Source organism: Oryctolagus cuniculus, chromosome 6 (assembly GCF_051225735.1).
Source record: "Oryctolagus cuniculus isolate XC-2025 breed Fujian yellow rabbit chromosome 6, ASM5122573v1, whole genome shotgun sequence".
NCBI classification, from domain to species: domain Eukaryota; kingdom Metazoa; phylum Chordata; class Mammalia; order Lagomorpha; family Leporidae; genus Oryctolagus; species Oryctolagus cuniculus.
This window is the reverse complement of record NC_142872.1, coordinates 81,647,976-81,672,330: the sequence shown is the minus strand read 5'-3', so window position 1 is coordinate 81,672,330 and position 24,355 is coordinate 81,647,976. Positions and strand designations below refer to the sequence as shown.

Sequence of the window (24,355 nt, the reverse complement as noted above, 5' to 3'; positions counted from 1 at the left end):
AACTACCACATGATTTTTATTTACCTGATTTTTTTCTGTAAAATAAGTCACAGTCTATCAAATGCTATTAACAACTATCTCCCCTCTTCATTAACTTCTCTGTCTCTCATATACACCCACTCCACAACCATCATTTGAGTAAACTCTTAGAACTTTTAAAGGATATCCGTCCAGAGACATCATTGTCCTAATGTCGAAAGTCTCTGCAGTGGCATAGTCTGGTCCTCCCCAAGGTGGGCTGAGGAACACAACATCAGCCTTTAAAGAAGGAGCCAGCAGTAGGAAATCTCCACAGATGAACTCTATCTTGTCTGCTATCCCATAAACTTCTGCATTATTGCGAGCAAGATCAATTTTAACAGGATCAATATCAATGGCAATCACTAAAAATGGGAAAAGAACAGAATCAATTGACACTGATTAGAATTTACAAAGGATAGATCATCTAATAATTTGTCTATCTTCTGTATAAGAAGCTTTTTATAACAATAAGAAACACTGTACAACATATACCTGAGGTATAGGTTTTAGTTAAGAATATTTTACTTCAATTAGAAAGATTCACTTGTGTTACACCTAGAAAATTACAAAGACTGGGCTTTCATGGATGTCTCATCCAGCCAGCTTCACCCAAGCAAGTGACCACAGATGCCAAAAAATCTACAAATTCAGTGCCAGATCTACAGTCGGCACTGTGTTGTGCTCTGCACAGTCCAAGTTTGCAACATAACCTATGATGCCAGGTTTAGGAAAAGACAAATCTCCTCAAAATGAACACCCAAATGAAGATAAACCTGACAACTTCTCCAGAAAACCAAAGAATAGACACATTTTTTTTATAAACCCATATAGACAAGTAACAAATAAGAAATATGAAAATAAGTTGATATTTAATGAGACATTTTAGGTGGAAGGAACCAACAATATTATGTTTTCATTGAATGGGCTTTCTTTTAATTTATCACAATTTCATAATTAGCATTGCAAACATAAATTAATTTTAGTTCACACATATCTTGCAGTAAATTACTCAAGTGCACCTGCATGGGTACCATTGTGTCGACCACAGTATAGTTTTCAATATCTGAGAGGGCTAAGTGGGACCCTAACACATACAGTGTGGTTCACATGGAAATCTAAAAATCTGTTTTCTAGAAAACGCAAGCTTTAAAATTTGCAATGCTTTTGGGAGATACCATTCCAAATCACTTGAACAAAGACAAGAACCAATTATATGTTGCAAAATCATACGTTTACTATGCTATTTTCCCTGTTCTAAATAAACCAATATTTATACTATATAACTATTCAGCTAATCTTATTTTCACATTTCTTTTGGAGACAGACTTTGTTTATAGGCCTAACAGAATGTAAGCACTCAATCTATCAAACAAATTAAATGCTAGTGAATGCATTTTTAAAAATGTTTATTTTCACTGACCTGAAAGGCAGAGTGAGGTAAGGGGAGGTGGGAGGAAAAAACGAGGGAGATGGGGAGGGAGATGCCAAATGCCTGCAAACAGCCAGGGTTGGGCCAGGCCAAAGCCAGGAGACTAGAACTCCATCAGGGTCTCTCAGATACAGGTGGCAGGGGCCCTAGCACTCTAGCCATCAACTGCTACTTCCCAAGGGGCAACAGCAGGAAGCTGAATTGGAAGCAGAGTAGCTGGGATTTGAACCAGTGGTCCAATATATGATGTAGGCATCCCAAGTGGAAGCTTAACCTATTGTGCCCCAATGCCTACCCTGCTAAAGGATGTCTGATAGGGGCTGGCGCTGTGGCATAGCAGGTTAAGCCTCTTCCTGCAGTGCCAGCATCCCATCTGGGTACTGGTTTGAGTCCCAGCTGCTCCACTTGCAGTCAAGCTCCCTGCTGATGGCCTGAGAAAGCAGTAGATGGAGGCCCAAGTGTGTGGGCTCCTGCACCCACATGGGAGACCCGGAGGAGGCTCCTGGCTTCAGAGTGGCCCAGTTCTGGCCATTGCGGCCATGTGGCAAGTGAACTGACAGATGGAAAACATCTCTGTTACTCCCTCTGTCTGTAACTCTGCCTCTCAAATACATAAATCTTTAAAAAAAAAAAAAGTTTGATAATACTACATAAAACTGTTTTGTTCAATAATGGTGGCTAGTAGCCACATGTAGCTATTACTTTTAAACTGATGAAAATGAAATAATATTACAAAATACAGATCCACAGCCACACTGCTACATTTCAACTGCTCAATAGCCACATGGCTAGTGGCTACTGTATTGGAAATACAGATAAAAGATATTTTCATCATCTTGGAAAGTTTTACTGGGCAGCAATGATACTGAAATATTGGAACACAAAGAAAGAAGAAAAAAATGTATTTAACATGAAAAGTACAAAACTTTGAAGATTCTCACTTGAATATATGCATGGATTTGAGTATAAATAACGGGCAGAAAGGAAGATTGTTAATTTTACACAATTCCATTTTCTCATATGTGTGTGCATATATACAAGTCTAATGTATTACATGTGTATGCAGTAAATATAAACACATAAGCACATACATGGCAGAGAATTCAAAACACTTTTGAATAATCAATTATTCAAGGGTATAAATGCTGTTAAACCTATGTATATATTTTTTCTAAATATACATTTCTATTACTGTTTTGAAGATTCCCTCATACACATGGATTTAAAGAATTCTTGCACCAAAATAAACATTTCATTTTTTTAAAGCCTTTGTAAAGATTTATTTACTTATCTGAAAGAATTGTAGAGAGCGGAAGAGACAAAGAGAGAGAACTTCCATCTGCTGGTTCACTCCTCAAATGGTTGCAAAGGCTAGGCCAGGCAGAAGCCAGGTGTTAGGAGCCTCTCCTGGGTCTCCCATATGGGTACAGGGGTCCAAGCACTTGGGCCATCTTCCGCTTTCCCAGGCACATTAGCAGGGAGCTGGATTGGAAGTGGAGTGGCCAGGACTTGAACCAGTGCCCCTATGGCATGCTGGTGTCACAGGCAGTGGCTTCACCTGCTTTGCCACCGTGCTGGCCCCAATTTATTTCATTTTCTATGAACTCTTTGAAGCACGTTCATATATGTGTGTATATGTATGTATTTGTATACAAACAAACACAATTACACTTTATTTTGAATTTCCTGCCACAATGTAGTTAGCTCAATCATACTAGAGGGATTCTAGGGATGCATTATCATAACTAACTCAGAGGGCATCTGTGAGCTACTGCTTTTAATCTGAGGAGAAGGTCATGGGCTGCCACTATAGGGAACATGAGAGCGAGTTCCTGAACCTACAGTCCTACTTGGTGCCAGGGCAGAAGTTGAATGGTGAGGGCACTGGGGAGCCAAAGTGTTTGTCATCTGCAGCTCCTTCCCCCTCCCCTCCTCTTTCTTTCTTTCTTTTTTTTTTTTTTAAACCAGGAACTAGCAATCTGTAAAGGTAGTAATTAGGACATTGAGGGGGTGTGATAAGACTTGGTCTGTGAGAACAGGGAAGAAGTAGTTTCCTTACAGTTTGGGACCAACGATAGATATTTTCCTTCATCAAAAGTGTATTTATGGGGCAGGTGCTGTGGTGTAGTGGGTAAAGCCACTGCCTGCAGTGCCGGCATCCCATATGGGCACCTGTTCGTGTCCTGGCTGCTCCACTTCTGACACAGCTCTCTGCTATGGCCTGGGAAAGCAGTGGAAGACGGCCCAAGCCCTTGGGCCCCTGCACCTATGTGGGAGACCTGGAAGAAGCTCCTGGTTGCTGGCTTTGGATCGGCACAGCTCCAACCATTGCGGTCAACTGGGGAGTGAACCAGCGGATGGAAGACCTCTCTCCCTGCCTCTCCTTCTCTCTGTGTAACTCTGACTTTAAATAAATCTTTTAAAAAAAAAAGTGTATTAAGATGCAAGTCTTGGCAATTAATCACAGAAATACATAATATGAACTGCTTCATTTTGAGAAAATTCCAGATCTTTTTGTTGCTTTATCAAGGGGCACATATTTTAATTGTTATGTTATGATACAATGCCAAAATGAAGATATATTTTTGCAGCTTCTGAGGAAAAATCATTTTCAGGCAATAAGCCTAGATATGAGCTCATGGGAATGGTTTATCTGACTAAGTCAAAGAATTTTGACAGTAAATAATGAATTCAGGGAAAACAAGAAAATAATCGCAATTCCAGCAATTATGAAAATAGGTTTTAGCTAGGTTGTTAGGAGACCACATAAAGTTAGTAAACCTTATGCACTGGAACATGGGAGCTAACAAATGAGGACAACAGTTGAGCAATACTGGTCATAAGAGCAACATTGTTTTTTTTTTTGACAGGCAGAGTGGACAGTGAGAGAGAGAGAGACAGAGAGAAAGGTCTTCCTTTGCCGTTGGTTCACCCTCCAATGGCTGCCACAGCCGGCGCGCTGCAGCCGGCGCACCGCGCTGATCCGATGGCAGGAGCCAGGTACTTATCCTGGTCTCCCATGGGGTGCAGGGCCCAAGTACTTGGGCCATCCTCCACTGCACTCCCTGGCCACAGCAGAGAGCTGGCCTGGAAGAGAGGCAACCGGGACAGAATCTGGCACCCCGACCGGGACTAGAACCCGGTGTGCCAGCGCCTCAAGGCGGAGGATTAGCCTAGTGAGCCACGGCGCTGGCCTAGCAACATTGTTTTAATTCATCACCGCCTAGCTTTCACATTATGCTTCCTAGGATCAAAGTATGCTTTCTTAGTTCACATTTAGAACTTTAGGGGTGGATGTACAGTGCACGTGGGATGCCTATACCCCATATCACAGCGTTTGGTTCCAGTCTTGAATCCACTTATTAATCTACTATTAATGTGCACCCTGGGAGGCAACAGGTGATAACTCAGGGACTTGGGTCTCTATCACCCAAATGGGAGACCTTGACTGCACATCTGATTTCTGGCTTTGGCACAGCTCAGTAGCTTCTACTGTGAGCATCTGGAGAGTGAACCAGCAGATGAAAGAGCTGTCTCTGCCTTTAAACACTTTTAAAAAAAATAATAACATCATAAAAATTACTGAGAACTAGTTGAGAATTGTTGAAATGGAAACTATCACTGATAATAAATGGTAAGAAGATATTTTTTTTAAAAAAGAGGTACCTTCTGAATGAAATTTGACAACGGATGTATATTCAATTTCTTAAAGCCTTCTTTTCCTGGGGAAAGCACACTGCCTCCCTGACACAGTTAATGGCAAACACACAGTAATGGAGTGTTTTTCATTTGTGATTCAAAAGCCAAACAACCAGGTTGATGATTTAATATTTAATATTTTTAGAGTCTTAGAACGTTAACCCGGAAAGGTTATCTCAATTCAATGTCTCCTTTAAATTATGGTTACAGGATGCCCAAAGTCAAAGATAATGAGTCAGTGGCAAAGCAGAGATTCCCTGACCACTGCTGTCGTCTTCTAAAGAAGTCTCCCATTTTGGTTGTATCGAATATTATGATTTTGGCCCTAACAGTTGGTGTTTTGTATAATCCTGTTAAATTACTTCATCTTTTGATGTCCTAATATATCTGTGTCAAACACAGACCTCAAAAGACATACCCCCAAGACTGCTGACTAAATAAATTAATATACAGCAGGAACTTATATCAGCTTCTGATACAATGTGAATGCTTAATGCATTACTAGCTTTGTCATTTAAAGTATTTTTAAATGAAGAGGTTATTTAAAACTTTATTAAAACATTTTAAATATCTGGTATTAAGTTATCAGTATTAGATGAAGCGAAGAAACCTTCACTGCATGAATAAGCAATAAAACGGTCTTCCTCCACTGAAGGTCACTTACCTTTCTTTCCTGTCAAGGCAAACTGAATGGTATTTCCTCCAACTCCACAGAACGCATCCACCACCACGTTACAGTTGAAAGACTCACTGACGCGGCCAGCAATGTGCTCAGCAATCTTCTCAGGAGTCACTGAGAACCAGCCCTCTGTACAGGAAGTGTCTCTGTTAATTACGATGCTCTAGGCCAAGCCACGCCAAGCACAAACACAACAAACATTACTATCAGCTACCTACTCTCTTTTTTCTTTAAAGATTTATTTATTTATTTGAAAGTCAGAGTTATACAGAGAGAGAAGGAGAGGTAGAGAGAGAAAGGGGGGCGGGGGGAAGAGGGTCTTCCATCCGCTGGTTCACTCCCCAATTGGCTACAAGAACTGGAACTGTACCGATCTAAAGCCAGGAGCCAGGAGTTTCTTTCAGGTCTCCCACATGGGTGCAGGAGCCAAGGACTTGGGCCATCTTCAACTGCTTTCCCAGGCCACAGTAGAGAGCTGGATCAGAAGTGGAGTAGCTGGGTCTCAAACTGGTGCCCATATGGGATGCCAGCACTGCAGGCAGCAGCTTTAACCTCTACGCCACAGTGCCGGCCCCTGCTACGTACTCTTACAAAGCTCAGCTTCTGGGGCCGGCACTGTGGTGTAGTTAGTAAAGCTGCCACCTGCAGTGCCAGCATGCCATATGGACACCAATTCGAGTCCCAGCTGTTCTGCTTCTGATCCAGCTCCCTGTTAATGTACCAGGGAAAGCAGCAGAAGATGGCCTAAGTTCTTGAGCCCCTGCACTACATGGAAGACACTGATGAAGCTCCTGGCTCCTGGCTTTGGTCTGGCCCAGCCCCGGCTGTTGTGGCCATTTGGGCAGTGCACCAGTGGATGGAGGATGGATCTCTCTCTCTCCCCTTCCCTCCCTCTCATTCTCCGTAATTCTTTCAGATAAATAAATAAATAGCGTAGCTTCCCTTTCAAAAACTCATATATTATCTAGTTGAAAAGAAAATTCTATAAAGCTTGTTGTAAGAGATGGCACTATTTCCATTCTAAATGTCCACAGAAGCAGTTACCTTCATTCTTAACCTAGTTCTTTTGTAAGACACCCCATCTCTGCAATAACTGACTGCAACTGTGATTATTTCTGTTGGAGGCATTAACTACTGCCTATCTACTAGAGAAAATGGGGAGTTAGCTGTTTTAATTGATTGGCTCTCTGCCCTCCACTAAAGTTCCCAATGATTTCATTCCTAACGGAAAAGTAACGGTTCAGAGTTGTACTGAACACTCTGGAAAAACATGGATGTTTTTAAAGGGTCAGGCAAAGCAGCAAAGAGCAGAAGCTGCATGGCTGCACAGGTATCGCAGGAACAGCAGAAACTTTATGGTTTCCAGAAATGAGCTCTGTGCCCACACCAGAGGAACCAGAACATTGTCCTCCTTGCTTCCCAACAGAAGAATGGCCATGTTTCAGAAAGGTATTTCTCTGGACAAAATCATGTACCAATTTTCCTGTTCCCTCTTCTTACAACTCCAGGTGGCTTCTTATTCCTAGAAGAGGAAGACTTAAACCCCTTTTTTAAAAATGCCAAGTTTTCTCCCCAGTCTTATTTCTTATAACAAACTCCTAAGTTTCCTCAAAATACAACATTTGGGGGCCTGCGCTGTTGCATAGTGGGTTAAGCCTCAGCCTGCAGCACCAGCATCCCATATGGGTACTAGTTCGAGTCCTGGTTGCTCCACTTCCAATCTAGCTCTCTGCTAATGGCCTGGGAAAGCAGTAGAAGACAGCCCAAAGGCTTGGGTCCCTGTACCCAGGTGAGAGACCCAGAAGAAGCTCCTGGCTCCCAGCTTTGGATCAGCCCAGCTCTGGTCGTTCTGGCCATTTGTGGAGTGAACCAGCAGATGGAAGATCTTTCTTTCCCTCTCTATGTCTACAATTCTGCCTCTCCAATCAATCCATCCATCCATCCTTAAAAAAAAAAAATTTATAACATTTTATTATTTCAAAGTTAGAGTTAAAGAGAGAGAGAAGGAGAGACAGACAGGGAAGGAGAGATCTTCCACCTCTGGTTCACTCCCAAGCTGCAATAGCCAGGACTGGGCCAGGCTGAAGCCAGAAGCCAGGAGCTTCATTTGGGTTTCTCATGTGGTAGCAGGGTAGCAGGTAGCAGGGGACCTAGACCATCTTTTGTTGCTTTCCCAGGCCATTAGCAGGGAGCTGGATCAGAAGTGGAACAGCTGGGACACCAAATGGTGCCCATATGGGATGCCAGCATCGCAGGTGGCAGCTTAACCTGCTAGCCACAGTACCAACCCTGAGAGAGATCTTCTATATGCTGGTTTACTCCTCAAATGGCTACAATAGTCAGGTCTGGTCCATGCTAAAGCCAAGAACTAGGAATTCCATCCTAGACTTTCATGTGGTTGGCAGGGACCCAAGGACTTGGGCTATCCTATGATGCCTTCCCAAGTTCATTAGCAGGGAGTTGGATTGGAAGCAGAGCAGTCAAGACTCGAACCAGCATTCTGATATGGGATGCCAGCACTGCATGTGGCAGCTTATCCCTCTGTGTCACAATATATAATCAGGCTCCTCTCCTGATTTTGATAGCTAATAAACACCACTTTTGAGGTAGCCTCAACATGAAGGTGAACCTTAGTCTGCAATATCTGAGTTAAGATCACAGCAGAAAAGCTCAGGAAGGATTAAAGGCTTCTAGTGGTAATTCATGGAATTACATCTTTCCATACTAGGTATTTATTGGTCAGATGTTCTATTTAATAATGTATTGGGGCTGGCACTGTGGTGTAATGGGTAAAGCTGCCACCTGCAGTACTGGCATCCCATTTGAGTGCTGATTCAACTCCCAGCTGCTCCACTTCTCATCCAGCTCTCTGCTATGGCCTGGGAAAGCAGCTGAAGATGGTCCGAGTCCTTAGGCCCTGTACCTGCATAGGAAGACCTGGAGGAGGCTCTTGGCTCGGCACAGCTCTGGCTCTTGTGGCCATTTGGGGAGTGAACCAGTGGATGGAAGACCTCTCTCTCTTTTTGCCTCTCCTTCTCTCTGTGTGTAACTCCGACTTTGAAATAAATACATAAATCTTTAAAAAAAGTATTAAGTACTGTTACTGTCTATCCTAAGATGCTACAAGTACAGCTTAAACCTGCACCTGAAGTTTTAAAAATACACATATACTCAAAATTGAGGGATAGTCTCTTGAAACAGTTTGCCACTGTTCCTTTAAAAATGTCGGGGCTGATGCTGTGGGGAAGCAGGTGAAGCTACCGCCGACAGTGCTGGCATTCTATAAGGGCGCTGGTTCAAGTTCCAGCTGTTCCACTTCTGATCCAGCTCCCTGCTAATGTACCTGGGAAAGCAGAAGATGGTCCAAGTCTTTGGGCCCCTGCACCCATGTAGGAGACCTGGAAGAAGCTTTGGATTGGCTCAGTTCTGGCCATCACAGCCATTTGGAGAGTGAACCAGCAGATGGAAGATCTCTCTCTGCCTCTGCCTCTCTGTAACTGCCTTTCAAATAAATATATAAATCATAAAACAAAAGAAAGTTGAAGTTGGGGCAGGTGTTGTGGTGCCATGGATTAAGTCACTGTTTAGGAGGCTTATAACTCATACTACAGTGCCAACTGAATCCTGGCTACTCTGCCCCAGATCCAGCTTCCTGCTACTGCATCCTTGGATGATTCAACTGCTTGGGTCCCTGCCACCCAGTTGGGAGACCCAGGATGGTGTTCCAGGCTCTTGGCTTAAGCCTGACCCAGTCCTAGCTGTTGTGGGCATTTGGATGGTAAATGAGAGAATGGAAGACATCTCTCTTTCTCTAAGTAGATGAAAATAAGCATTTAAAAAATGTCACTACCCTCAAAGACAACAAAAGCTGAAGATCTATTCTAGGCTAAAGGAAATTAAAGAAATATGAAGAATAAATGCAATATACAATCCTATATTGGGAGAAAAAAAAATTTATACAGGACCTGAGCAAGATAATCTATAAATCCAGACTGCTCTAGAATTGTAATATGGTAACAGTGCTAAACTGACAATTCACTGTTGTTACATAAAATATGCATGTTCTTGGGTAATACATACTCAAGTATTCAGGAGTAGGGATGTGATGTGTGCAACTAGATCTGAAAATGATATATATAAACATACTAAGGGAAATGAAATGTCACAGTATATGTGGCAAAATGTTGAGAATAGCTGAATCTGTGTAAAGGGGATATGAAGATTCCTTGTACTATTCTTACAACTTTTATGTAAGTGTAACATGGCTTCAAAATAAACAAATGCCTCCATACTTTACCTCTGTCTAACTTAATCCCGTCATCAAAACGGGAGAAGAGCCTGTATCTCTGGGCCCAGTATTTTACCAGCTCAGGATCAGCAGCTATCTCAGGAGGCAGGTCATTCGGCTTTTTGTTCTTGTGTTTCTTCTTCTTTTTTATTCCAGCTGAAACAAAACACAAAGATACAGATGCTCACTATGAAAAAAATCACAGGTGAATTTTTCAAATAATTATGGTTTTGACTGCACTCCAGAACAAGCATGGAACAACCCAGAGAAGCAGGAGGGCTGAGGGGAACCCCAATGGTTCCTAGTCACAGCCTCCACTTTGCTATTATTGGCTTTGGGAGCTTGGAAAGAAAGTACAACAGGCTCTATAATCTCCAGTTTTTAAATCCTGAAAAAGCAATGAATGAGTGAATGAACATTGTTTTATTAACTTCATGCACAGCACTGATAGGAGACATGAGAAAGTATTATTAAGAAACGAAGGTTGGGCCGGCGCTGTGGCTCACTTGGTTAATGTCGCTCCCCCTCTTCGTGGAGGAGCAACACAGGACCCTGCGCTGTTCTTTCGTCTACTCGGCCCTCCCCGGGTTTGCTGCTGGTTCTTCCCGGGTTGGCTACTATCCCTTCCACCTCCGTGGAAGGGCAGTTCCCCCTGGCCACATTCCCCACTTCCGCAGGGGAGTGGCACACCGCCGGCCAGCTTTCTCGGGGGCTGCACGGGTTCCCTTAGATGTTCCCCATAGATGTTCCTGGTGCATGCCGTCTCTCTCCTCCTTCATAGTCCTCCTCCGCCAATCCCAACTCGGCTGCCCACACGCCGAGCACGCTGCTCTCCAATCAGGAGCAAGTCCTACAGTTTATCAGTTGAACTGGAGGCAGCTGTGCGGAAGCTGTTTACTTCTCTCCCAACGCCACATTGTGGGAGAGCAGATGCATAGAATAAGTCTTAATTCCAGTAACTTAGTCTAGTCCGGATTGCTCCCCACAGTTAATCCTCCACCTGTGGCGCTGGCATCCCATATGGGAGCCCGGTTGCTCCTCTTCCAGTCCAGCTCTCTGTTGTGGCCTGGGAAGGCAGTGGAGGATGGCTCAAGTACTTGGGCCCCTGCACTCCCACGGGAGACCAGGAAGAAACACCTGGCTCCTGGCTTCGGATCAGTGCAGCGCCGGCCATAGCGGCCATTTGGGGAGTGAACCAACTGAAGGAAGACCTTTCTCTCGCTCTTTTTCACTGTCTATAACTTTACCTGTCAAATAAATTAAAAAAAAATAAAAAATAAAAAAAAAGAAACGAAGGTTATTACTTCTGTTAGCCAAGCTGACCACAGCTTGAGTTGATGAATAGAAATCTAAACATTTCCCATCAACTTCATTATGTTCTAGCTCTCAGCCACATCAATTCCAGAGGTCACATGGTATCTGAGAAACTGCAACATGGGTCACTAGTTCCATTTCATAGAAAGGGTTCTGGCTCAGAGGACACTTTCTTTTTTAGATAACCAATTTTTATTAGAGTGGTTATTTGATTTTAGTTTCAAGCTGATCAGAAGCAGTAAGGTAGAAACACCAAAGTGCTGACACAGTTAAGTAAAAGAACAAGAGGTGACAATTGACAAAGAATAAAACTCTACTACCTTAAAGGGGCCTCAAGGATAGAACTGTCCTACTATGGAAAGTTACAAAGCAGCCATGGCTAGGAAGATAAATAAGCCAAATTGCCTTGCCTCTGTAGTAATGGACAGGACAAAGGAGATTTTCAACTGTTTCAGGCTAGGTAGAACCCTCTGGTAGTCCAATTCTGATGTGGCTTTTACTGTCAGCCTTAGTTTGGAGCTCATCCAGAAGTGATCAGTCACACTTTGAGTAACAGGTTCACCCTAATAACATGAAAAATGAAGCCAACTTATTGATTAATGTTGTATTCTGAAATATTCATATACCATCTCTTGGACTTTGCTGTGCCTGCCATGCAAATTCCTGGGAAACAGGTGTAATTAGAAGACTGCTTGGTTTGATGAGTTACCCTTCCATATTCTAGTCTGATTGGCAGGTGGGCATGTAGGTGAGGTCAGGTAGGGGCATGAGATAACACATGGGGCATGGTGAAGGCCTGGTCTCCAGCTCACAAATCTAATCAATCTAATCCTATGTGCCTGTCTATATCAGTATCACACAAACATCTATTGTTAGGATGTTGGCAATGAAAAGATTTAAACTACCCAAAGTATGCCACTGAGAAAAGCAAAGAAACACATGAAACAAAGATCACAGATAAACACACATTCATATCTGCACAACAATTAAAAAAAAAATCGACTCAAACAAGGTATTTTCCTTAATGTTAAATTAAGAAATGATGAATTACAATAAATAGAATTGCTTCCTAAGGATAATCTGAAATAACCATTAATAAACTGAGTATTATGTCCAAAGAAAATTTTAATTTTATAATTCACAATGTCCCACTGAGTAAAGTTATCATTTTTAATTATAAAAGAACTTTTGTTATAAAGAATCTAACCTGTACAAAGGATCATAAAGTGAAAAGCTATTCTGTTCTCCATTTATTGCAACCAATTACTATGAATTTTTTTTTACATCAGTGCACCAGCAACAACCAAAGTTCCACCAGCAACAACCAAACACACAAAACAATTATCAAAGAGAAAACCTGAGCTACACTGAATTTCTTGAGATCTTAGAGGAATGGGCCATGGTTAGCCTGTGGACCAGAGCAGCAGGCCAGCCCAAGTCCAGTGGTAGATCTGGCCCTCAGCTGCAGTTTCCCTACATGCTTTCCCTTGGATTTCATCGTTCTTGCTCAGAGAGTGCTTGGGATGCAAATTATAGCAAATTAGCACATTTACATTTAATATGCCTTCCTCCTACTTAAACAGTAATCCTGACCTATAGATGATTCAAAGTGAAGACTAAGGAGAAACAGATGAAGGAAATAATGTAGTTTGTGAATTCTATTTATAAGCTGTGGCATATTTAGTCTTACCTTCAGTTTCTACCTGGAAGGAATCTGGTGTGTCTTGAGTAACGCAATCCTGCTTATCTGGAACAGCTGCTACCAAGCTGTCGCCTTCACTTTTTTCTGGTTCAAGTTCGCCAGCAGAAGGTAAGGTCTGACACTTTTCAGGTCCTGCCTTACCAGCCTCTGGCAGGTCGTCAGCTGTTTTAACAGACACGTCCTGTTCCCCCGAGTCACTGCTTGTACAAGTGTCTTGCACACTGTTGTGAGAAAATGACTCCTGTGATGCTTCTTCACCCATTGGTTCATTAACCCATTTTAGGAACTTTTCTACCTGAAATAGTAAGATGTAATCATCAGAGTAAATTCTAAACTACAAAGAATGTTCCATCTTTTAGCATTTCTGACTTGAATGACATATTGTGTTGTAATTATTAGTTCTGAGAAGTATACTGTATCACAGTGTAGTAATTCTGAGCTAATGAGAATTTGGGCAAACCATGATCTTAGGAAAAATTTTGTTAAAAGGAAGGAAAACACCAATTAAATACTTCCTGTCATCAATTACCATTAGGAGGATAAAGCCACATTGCTTCAGTAGTTTTTTCATAAAGATTCCTAACAACCTAACTGTGAACTTTGTGATATCACCATAACAAATGTACCTACTAAGTGCTGAACCATTAATTTTAGGTTTTCAAATTATATATGTGCATATTGCAATAGTCAAGCTCCAGTCTAGGATAAATGTTATTTAGCATCAAAGATGAATTCTGAAATGATTTAGTGTAAATTTTTCTTTTAAGTACAAAAGCAGCACTATCCTGGAGAGAACTGCCTTTTAATGAAGCAGCAGAGTCAGGAAGACCAGTCCTAACAAACCTAATTTATTCTTTGAAATGTTAACATAGCTCAAGTTCAGATGTTATACTTCCCTGCAGCTTGGGTAGCAAGAAAACTCTTTCTAACAGGTCTTTATGACCTTCTTATGATTGAGTAAATTAGAATGAAGGAGATAGAGGGTGGGCAACAATCCAGAATCTTCCTCGGGAGAAACTGTGCTTAAAAAACCAGGCACACCAGGTATCCCAGGACTCAACAGCCACCTTTTTTTCCTCAGTAATGCTTAGCAACTATGTTTCTGTTCTCAGCTATAGAGGAATGCATGGAGATGACTACATTGAACACATTATGAAAAGTGCTAAAGGACTGACATTTGGCAGTCTGTTTCAGATATACTCAGGGTCACTAAAATACATTTATTAAAATATATAGGGGCTGGGGGACTTGGAGGAAGTTTCTGGCTCCTGGCTTTGGATCAGTGCAGCTCTGGCTGTTGCGGTCAACTGGGGAGTGAACCAGTGGATGGAAGATCTCTCTCTCTTTGTAACTCTGTCTTTCAAATAAATAAATACATCTCAAAAATGTATCGGGGCTAGCGCTGTGGCATAGCGGGTAAAGCCGCCGCCTGCACTGCTGACATCCCATATGGGAGCTGGCTCGAGTCCTGGCTGTGCCACTTCTGATCTGGCCTAGGAAAGCAGTGGAAAATGGCCCAAGTACTTGGGCCCCTGCACCTGCATGGGAGACCTGGAAGAAGCTCCTGGCTTCTGGCTTTGGATTGGCGCAGCTCTGGCCATTGTGGCCATCTGGGTAGTGAGCCAGTGGGTGGAAGATTTCGCTCTCTCTCTCCCTCTCTCTGCCTCTCTGAAACTCTGCCTTTCAAATAAATAAATAAGTAAAAATTAAAAAAAAAAGAAAAAATAAAATATAGCAGCAACCAAAGGCCCCAAATACAAGAACAAATAAAACCAGCTATAATATTGTAGCATGTTTTCCAGGAATGCTGGTTAGGAAGAAAAATGTACTCTTAGGATAAAACAAAGTTATCATGCTAAGATTAAGTTCTTCTGCCCTGAAGCACGGCTGGAGAACTTGTGACGGATGCTCATTAAAATGTTTTTTTCCTAGAATATGGAAGGGTAACTCATCAAACCAAGCAGTCTTCTAATTACACCTGTTTCCCAGGAATTTGCATGGCAGGCACAGCAAAGTCCAAGAGATGGTATATGAATATTTCAGATTACAACATTAGTCAATAAGTTGGCTTCGTATTTCATGTTATTAGGGTGAACCTGTTACTCAAAGTGTGACTGATCACTTCTGGATGAGCTCCAAACTAAGGCTGACAGTAAAAGCTACATCAGAATTGGACTACCAGAGGGTTCTACCTAGCCTGAAACAGTTGAAAATCTCCTTTGTCCTGTCCATTACTACAGAGGCAAGGCAATTTGGCTTATTTATCTTCCTAGCCATGGCTGCTTTGTAACTTTACACACTTCAATTTCACTGGGCTCAGCAGGCTTTTTTTCAAGTGAAGTTTATATAATATATACCTTCAGGAAGCAAATGGAAAAGAATTTTAGGTACCCTTACATCTGCTAGAAATAGACTTCTCATTTGAATACAACAGTTTCAAGAGGTTAGGCTCACAAAACGTGAATCTGCATTTAAGTCTAAAGGAAAAATTATACATACCTTACTCAGAGTTTTGCTTTTTTTTAAAAATGATTTTTCTGCCTCTTCGGTAAAGAAGATGTGCTTGTTTTTCATCCTGATTTGTCTGCGCATGTCCAGATGCTTTGACTTATGCTTTATGTTCTTCTCTAGATACCTGACCTGCCGATGACTGAAATTTGCAATTCCTCCATATCTGTGATCAGATCAAAAGAAGTGACTCACAACCTAAGTTCCAAGACTATGTTGCTTTGATGTGAGAATTAAGCTAATAATTTCACTAGTTTTTGCTATTAGCAAACACCATTTTAACTTCTTAGAGTTAGGAAAATGCAGTTCAAATTACATAGGGCTTTTGGCCTAGCTTTTACATAAATTCTAAAGCAAATGTGAAACACCAATGGTGGGAATAGAAACTTAAATGGAGATGGAAGTAGAAATTATGTGGTGGGCTGCAACAAAGAAATAGCAAAAAATACACACCCCCTTATTGGGAAAATACAAATTTTCTCAAAGCATGGTAATTCCAAAACTCTTTTTTTTCTGACAGGCAAAGTTAGACAGAGAGAGAGAGAGAAAGGTCTTCCTTCTGTTGGGTCACCCCTCAAATGGCTGCTATGGTCGGCGAGCTGCGGCCAGCGTTTTGAGCTGCTCCAAAGCCAGGAGCCAGGTACTTATCCTGGTCTCCCATGCGGGTGCAGGGCCCAAGGACCTGGGCCATCCTCCACTGCACTCCCGGGCCACAGCAGAGAGCTGGACTGGAAGAGGGGCAACCGGAACAGAATCCAGCACCCTAACCAGGACTAGAACCCGGAGTGCCAGCGCCGCAGGCAGAGGATTAGCCTACTGAACCATGGCGCCGGCCCTCCAAAACTCTTTTAACAGGTATCTGACATGTTCTAACTGTCTTAACAGTGGTCACAAAAGTCTTAACCTAAATGAATCTGAGCTTACAAAAAAAAAAAAAAAAAAAAGTCAAAATGACTGGAGAATACCTGATCTAATAATCTGAATCTTTCTAGTCCTGAAAGTACATAGGGTCTTATAAATATGAAAAAGCTAAGTATGGATTGCAAAGTTGTTTTGTACCAAAATAAGTTTATTTTTAAACTTCATTTTCCACAAACTTTTTCATGTATTCTTATATATTTGCTATGAAGCTTTCTTTGGCTATATCCAGTCTCATTTAACTCCCCACCTATAAACTATCATGGACTTAAGAGTTTAATACAGAGGCCAGTGCTGTGGTATAGTAGACTAAGCCTCCACCTGTGGTGCCAGCACCCTTACGGACAATGGTTTGTGACCCGGCTGCTCCTTTTTCAATCCAGGTCTCTGCTTATGGAGTAGGAAAGCAGTGGAAGAGGGCCCAAGTACTTGGGCCCCTGCACCCATGTCAGAGACCTGGAAGAAGCTCCTGGCTCCTGGCTTCGGATCAGCTCAGCTCTGGCCATTGTGGCCATCTGGGGAGTGAACCAGTAGATGGAAGACCTTTCTGTTTTTCCCTTTCTCTCTCTATAACTCTACCTCTAAAATAAATAAAATTAAAAAAGGAAAAGAATATAATATAAACATTAGCTCTTAAAAAATCTAGAGTAGCTTGATTTTAAATGTTAAGTCTTGCTGTCTAGTCATAGAAGCTTCTTTATTATAAAAAAAATATAAACCTTATCCTTCTCTTTTAAGTAAAACTGGGTACTCTGAATAGAAGGACAACAGTTAAGTTAAATCCCAGACAACAAAAGAGATCTCCACAACTTATATTTAGATCTATACACCCTATCTACTAATTTCTTAATAAAATTGCATGTGCAAATAATATATTCTATGTAGATTTAAAAATGCTTTCTTGCTAAAATTTATGATCTTTAGCCATAAATGACTGTATGAATCACAACTGTCCCAAAGTATCAAAAAGAAACAATTGATAATCTTTAGAAACTATTTATTACCAATACGTACTTGTATGTGAGTTTGGATTCAATTTATAAGTCAATCTGAGCCATTCCCCAAGTCCATTCCTTACTGTTTTCATAAAGTGTAGGTATCTATTAATTTTCTCAACTTATAAAATAGTCTCAACCCTTAGATACAGACCCTCAGGTGAGGTCACAAGTTCAAGTTGGCCAAATTGATCTTTAACAGTCCCTGTCTACTTAGTTCAGTTTTTTTTTTTTTTGGACGGGCAGAGTGGACAGTGAGAGAGAGACAGAGAGAAAGGTCTTCCTTTGCCGTTGGTTCACCCTCCAATGGCCGCCGCGGCCGTCGCACTGCGCTGATCTGAAGGCAGGAGCCAGGTGCTTATCCTGGTCTCCCATGGGGTTCAGGGCCCAAGCACTTGGGCCATTCTCCACTGCACTCCTGGGCCATAGCAGAGAGCTGGCCTGGAAGAGGGGCAACTGGGACAGAATCCAGTGCCCCGACCAGGACTAGAACCTGGTGTGCCAGTGCCACAAGGCGGAGGATTAGCTTGTTGAGCCATGGCGATGGCCTCTTAGTTCAGTTTTAACATCAAGTGTTACAAAATCTCCATTTGTTCTTACACAATTACCTATTTATTCATACTTTCCTTCTATTTCACGCTTGGAAATTTAACCCCAGAGAAAACTTAGGTTTTCCATATACAAAGGTTCATATATCTTTGTTAAACAAAATAGCAGAAATGATCTACATGTCCTTCCACAGATGAATGGTTCTACAAATTTTGGTATACATCCATACAATGGAATATTATTCAGCAATAAGAAGGAAAAAATGATCTATACATGCAATAACCTCGATAAACCTCAAGGACTAATTGGCTTACATCTTAGGAAATAACCCAGATATTGCTAACTAGGATGATTAAGCACAATGCTCCCACTGAAAGGACTGGTAAACATTTTATGCATCAACAAAGAAGGGTGTCCATGGCACACTCTTGAAGGAGAAGAGCAAGCTGTACCATATGTATAGTATGATTCCATTTTATATGCTTTATTAAAAGGGAAGTAATGTGTATGCATGCATATTTTCATAAAAACATATGCGAGCAAATCTGGAAGGACATATGCCAGACTTTACACACTGCCTACTTCTGGAAATAATCTGAAGGAAAGACGTTTACTTATTACTTGTTACTTCTGTTTTGCTACTTTCACAATAAAAAAGAAAAGAGGTTACTGCAGATTTCAATGTCATATTCATTGTGTTCTTTAGATATACACAGGGACAGACATGTGAGATGCTAGGTAAGAAGATAGCTAGGCTTAGAAGTCACAACAGCTGGGCTTAAATCTCCTCGCTAAATGGTCTGATTTTGACCAAGTGAAAATATCTGTGAACTTTAGTCACTTTCTATTTATGAAATGGAAAAACAGCACTGGACTGCTGTGAAGTGAACGGAGTTAATACATATGAATATATCATGTGTACAGTGAGTGGTAACTTTACTGCAATTCTTACCCTAAGAGACTTCAGTGTTTTATTTCTAACACATTCAATGCTATCAAATACATTAACATTTATTAGCTACCTATATATATTAGAGAGCTTTAAGGTAGCAGAAGTGGTCAGAATTTCTGGAAGACAATAGCTTTTATGAATAGTTACTTTTGTCCTGAGCCATGTTTGAATCCTAGAAGGGCACCATTGTCATCCAAGTCTGAATCTGGGTTTTCATTGATGTCCAGTTCATGGCTAAACAAACAAAAGATAAATGGTAATAAACCATTATCTCCAGTTCAAGCAAACATTAAAAAGCACATATAATCAATCTATGCAAATGGTCTCATCACAGTTATCAATCATAATTCACAAAGCAAAGAGAAAGAAAATGGTGGTCAGGATTTTCCAAATGAGGTAAAGTACAGTTTGGAGCATAATATGCATTGAAATCTTAAACCATATCAAGTAATTCTATTCCTGAACACGGCACAAATATAGATCTCTCCACTGTCCTGTGGAATAAAACCTGTAAAGTTGCAGCCTGCATCTACTAAAGTGACTTCCCCAGAGGTTTTCCTTAAAGAACAAACAAGGAAATAAAAAAATTTAAGAGAAGAAGCAACAGTAAGAAGAACAGGGCTGTGAGATAAATGATGCTAAGCATCCAGGAGAATCCATCTATCAGGGATAGCTTTAAGAAATAATATAACAGGGGCTGGCGTATTGGGCTAAGCTTCTGCCTGTGGGACCGGCATCCCATATGTGTGCTGGTTCATGTCCCAGCTGCTCCTCTTCTGATCCAGCTCTCTGCTATGGCCTGGGAAAGCAGAAGATGGCTCCAATGCATGGGCCCCTGCACCTCTGTCTGTAGCTCTACCTTTCAAAAAAAAAAAAAAAAAATCTTAAAAAAAAGAAATAACAGCAAGTAAGTAAAAATGTTAAGAGATAATTCCTTTTCTTTAAGATTTATTTATTTGAGAGTCAGAGTTATAAACAGAGAGAGGGAGAGACAGATAGAGAGATCTTCCATCTGCTGGTTCATTCCCCAAATGACTGCAATGGCAGGAGCTGGGCCTGTCTGAAACCAGGAGCCAAGAACCTCTTTCAGGTCTCCCACATGGGTGTAGGGGCCCAAACACGTGGCCATCCTGTACTGCTTTCCCAGGCCATTGAGAGCTGGATGGGAAGAGGAGCAGCTGGGACACGAACTGGTGCCCATATGGGATTCTGGCACTGTAGGCGGAGTCTTAACCTACTACACCATAGCGCCGGCCCCAAAATAATTCCATTTCTTAAAACACTTATTTTTTACTTAAAGGCAGAGTTAGACAGAAAGAGAGAGAGAGAAAGAGAGAAAGAGAAAGAAAAAGAGAGAAAGAGAGAGAAAGAAAGAGAGAGAGAGAGAAAGAGGGAGAGAAAAAGAGAGAAAGAAAGAAAGAAAGAGAGAAAGAGAGAGAGAAAGCAAGCAAGCAAGCAAGCAAGTGAGCTGCAATGGCTGGGGCTGGGCCAGGCTGAAGCCAGGAGCCTGGAACTTCATCCAGTCTCCTACATGAATACAGGGGCCCAAGCACTTGGTACATCTTCCACTGCTTTCCCAGGCATATTATTTAGCAGGGAGCTGGATTGAAACCAGGGCAGCCAAGACTCGAACTGGTGCCCAAATAGGATGCCAGTGTTGTACAGGTGGCAGCTTAAGCCACTGTGCCACAATGCCAGCCCCAAGAGAAATAATTTTATTTCAAAGGTTTATTTTTAATTTTTTGAAAGGCAAAGTTACAGAGAGAGAACAGACACACACACACACACACACACACACAGAGAGAGAGAGAGAGAGAGAGACAGACAGACAGAGAGACAGAGAGAGAGAGAGAGAGAGGGATCTTACATCCACTGTTTCTATCTCCAAATGGCCACAATGGGCCAGGCTATAGCCAGGAGCCTGGAGCTTCATCCAGGTCTCCCATGCGGGTGCAAGAGCCCAAATACTTGGGCCATCTTCCACTGCTTTCCCAGGTGCACTAGCAAGGAGCTGGATTAGAAATCAAACAGCTGGGTCTTGAACTGGTGCCCATATGGGATGACTGCATCACATGAGGAGGCTTGCTACACCACAATACTGACCCTGAGAAATAATTCTTATTATGTTTGCCCTTTCAATTAAGTTCAGTGAACCTTTTATTGAGTAACTACTGGGTCCCAAGAATCTAAGTACACACATGGTCTCCAACTCCAGAAACTAGAAGGAACTAATGGAGTTAAAACAGCAATGTCTACCATATAGAGGGAATATAGTAGAGACATGCTTTAAAAATATTACTTGAGAGGGAAGAGGGGTAAAAGGAGAAACAGGGGGAAGAGAGAGAGACTGATTGATTGATCAATTGATTCAATCCACTGGTTCATTCTCCAAATAGCTACAGAAGCTTGGAACTCAATCCAAGTCTCCCACATGAGTGGCAGGGAACAACTACTTTAGTCTTCACCGGTTGTCTCCGAGGGTCAGCATTGGTGTGAAGCTGGAATTGGGAACTGGAGCTGAAAATTGAACCCAGATGGGACTTGGGCATCTTCACTACCACATCAAACACTCCACTCTCCAAAGGTGTTTCATGTATCAAGTTACTGAACTTTCAGAGATTGCCTTCAGTTTTTCCAAAAGCTGCACAAGACACTACACATCCTATCTGTGTAATGATCCAACCATTCCTTGTTATTTATAGCACTAACATTTGACCACACCTTACATTATACCTTAATTTCTTTGTACTTGTTTACTTATGTGCATAGGTGGTAAAACAGAAGGAGCATCACTTTGGTCTGGGCTCTTGCTCTAACGCTGCCACTGCTGTGAGGAAACTCTTGAGCAAGGTACTTGACCCTGTTTGCTTTGCTATTCCTATTCCTAGTCAAGGAGAGCACTAGACTGAGGTTTATTTAAGCAATAAAATCTGTGTTAATACATACCCAGACTTTTGAGAACAAATTAGCATTGCTTAGAAGAGCAGGGAGAAAATATAAAGGTTATAACCCTCTAATAGTTACTAAGTGTCAGATGTATTGTATGTCAGCTCCAGGCTCCCCAGCAATCTCAGAAAAAAAGGGGTTAGTTCCATCTCATAGATGAGAAATTAAGAAATGTACTTGGGAGTTTGTGAGTGACAGAGCTGGGTCTAGACTGAGGGTCCAAAAGCTCAGGTTTGTACGTACGCCTGCCTCTTCACTTCACCAGATTAGCAGGGCTGTATGCATAAACATTTAACAACCATTCACTCATGGGCACAAACGCTATGTTAACTTCTACAGAGAAGTGATGTGCAACTTGCCTCCTCTTGAGTTTGCTTGGTTTATTCTCAGGTGGATCTTCTTCACTCTCGTCTCCATCAACACCACTGGTGTGTGGTCTGCCTTTGCTTTTGTTTGCTCCTGAAGACACCTGTGAATCTAAAGAGGCAGAGATAATACAGCAGACTTTCCTCTTGGCTTGGTAACTTTTCTGTCATTCACAAAAACAATTAAAATGTTCTAGTGCCTTTCCTTCAACAAACTGTACATGTGCATCAGAGAAAGTGCCTGGCCATATCTACCTGGTATCTACATGTAGAATCTGAGCTTAAAAAAACCTGTAACTATGTCCATAAAGTTTAAAAGTTTAAAAAGGCAAACTAAAACTACTTCTTCACAGCTGTTAAAAACCCACACAAATTACCCCACAACGCCACCTATGTGATAGATGTTAGCAGCCATTTTCTTAAGGAATTTTCATCTAAATGTCTTCTGAAATCAAATACTTTATTTATACATTAATATTATGCTTACTGAGATCCTCTACCGAGCAAGATTTCACATATCCTGAATGAACACCGCATGTAAGTTGATGTAATGTCAAATATACGTGCCAAATCATTCTCTAACATGCTTTCTACCACCTCGTTTGCTGTGGAAGTTCTAAGCTCCTTCTAACTTAAGATTCCTCCAGAGTTTGTTAAGGTTTCCTGCACTGGCTACCAAGGAGTAACAAGAAAGAATGATACTTTTGAGACCCAAATACTCTTATTAATACAAAAGGGTAATATACAACTATGATCTAAAAATAAGATGGAAAATAATTTAAGTATTATACTATGAAAAGAGTTGCTATCATTCAACTCCACCGTACAGGATTAGCAGTAGTTGTTTTGCTAAATAGGTTTATTTTGCTAACTCTCACTTAGTAGAACATTTTTTTTGTCTAATCTTACCCTGGGCTGGTTGGTCTGTGTTTGTATTCCCAGATAAGTTGTTCTCCTTGGTTTCTCCATTACTTGGTTCCCTTTGGCCAGAAGTAGGGCACTCTCTCCTGCTGCTGTCCTCACTTAGCTCCTGATGACCATCACAACTTACTGAGGAGTCTAACTGGCTCTGGCCTATTTCCTCTGAATTCAGAGTTATATTACTAATTCCAGCAAGTATTTCATTATGATCCTTATCATTGGAACTAGAGCTTTCATTATGAGCTGTATTAGGTGATGATGGAAAAGATATTAAGCCAACTTTCATGCAATTTTCATCTTTTTGGTTATCAACTTCTGTTTTCATTGCACAAGTGTCTATATTGCTGTTTTGTGAGGTATCAAAAGTCCAACCCTGAGCTTCCCAATACTGAAACTGTTCCAAATAATACCAATAAATTTGACTATAATGTTGTTCCCATTCTTCTTTCGTTTCAGGAAAGTTCCAAGGCTCAGAAGGCAGTGTTTGATCTGGATGTTTTTCTTGCCAACATTGCCATAATAGTTCTCCTCCATATTCATTCCAATACTGCTCCCATTTCTCTGTAATTTCTAGCTTTGCAGATAAAGTATTTTCAACAGGAAGACTTTTGGTTTCAACATCCTTTTTGCCTTGAAATTTACATGTTCTGGTATTTTCACAGTGTTCAACTGAAGATGGATCATCTGAGGCCAAAATGTCATCTTCTTCATATTCCTTTCTCAAAGATTCTCGTATCATTTCATCTAAGTACTTCTTTTCATGTTTTCTCTTTTTCTTTTTTATTTTAACTTTATTTCTAGTATTCATAGATATCTACAACAGATAAACAATAACTTGAATATAAAATGTACTTCATTAAGTATAAAAGTAGAATCCAACATTATTTTGACATTGAATTAAATAAGATACTCTAAAACCCTATGTTGGGCTTTTAGGTACACAAGCAAGTGATTCTTACATTTAAGTTCCCAAGAGGAGGAAGAATCACATATGGAACTGTTACAATTTGCAATTTTGGTGAATCTACAAATATGTACTTGTGAAATTTTATGAGGAAAACCAAGAAAC

The 24,355-nt window shown here is 41.2% G+C and overlaps 1 protein-coding gene across 2 annotated transcripts in view; it reads right to left on the bottom strand.

Annotated features, from left to right (window-relative positions):
* TGS1 (trimethylguanosine synthase 1) overlaps positions 1 to 24,355 on the bottom strand; it is a 46,694-nt gene that overhangs the window by 10,144 nt on the left and 12,195 nt on the right. For both annotated transcript variants that reach the window (XM_008255539.5, XM_089335253.1), the window contains exons 4-11: positions 23,275 to 24,100; positions 22,360 to 22,477; positions 19,202 to 19,288; positions 15,632 to 15,806; positions 13,121 to 13,427; positions 10,126 to 10,272; positions 5,814 to 5,957; positions 167 to 383 (exon numbers count right to left, since the gene is read on the bottom strand). In XM_008255539.5, coding sequence (XP_008253761.4) covers positions 167 to 383; positions 5,814 to 5,957; positions 10,126 to 10,272; positions 13,121 to 13,427; positions 15,632 to 15,806; positions 19,202 to 19,288; positions 22,360 to 22,477; positions 23,275 to 24,100 — 2,021 coding nt within the window. The remainder of the gene's footprint in view (positions 1 to 166; positions 384 to 5,813; positions 5,958 to 10,125; positions 10,273 to 13,120; positions 13,428 to 15,631; positions 15,807 to 19,201; positions 19,289 to 22,359; positions 22,478 to 23,274; positions 24,101 to 24,355) is intronic.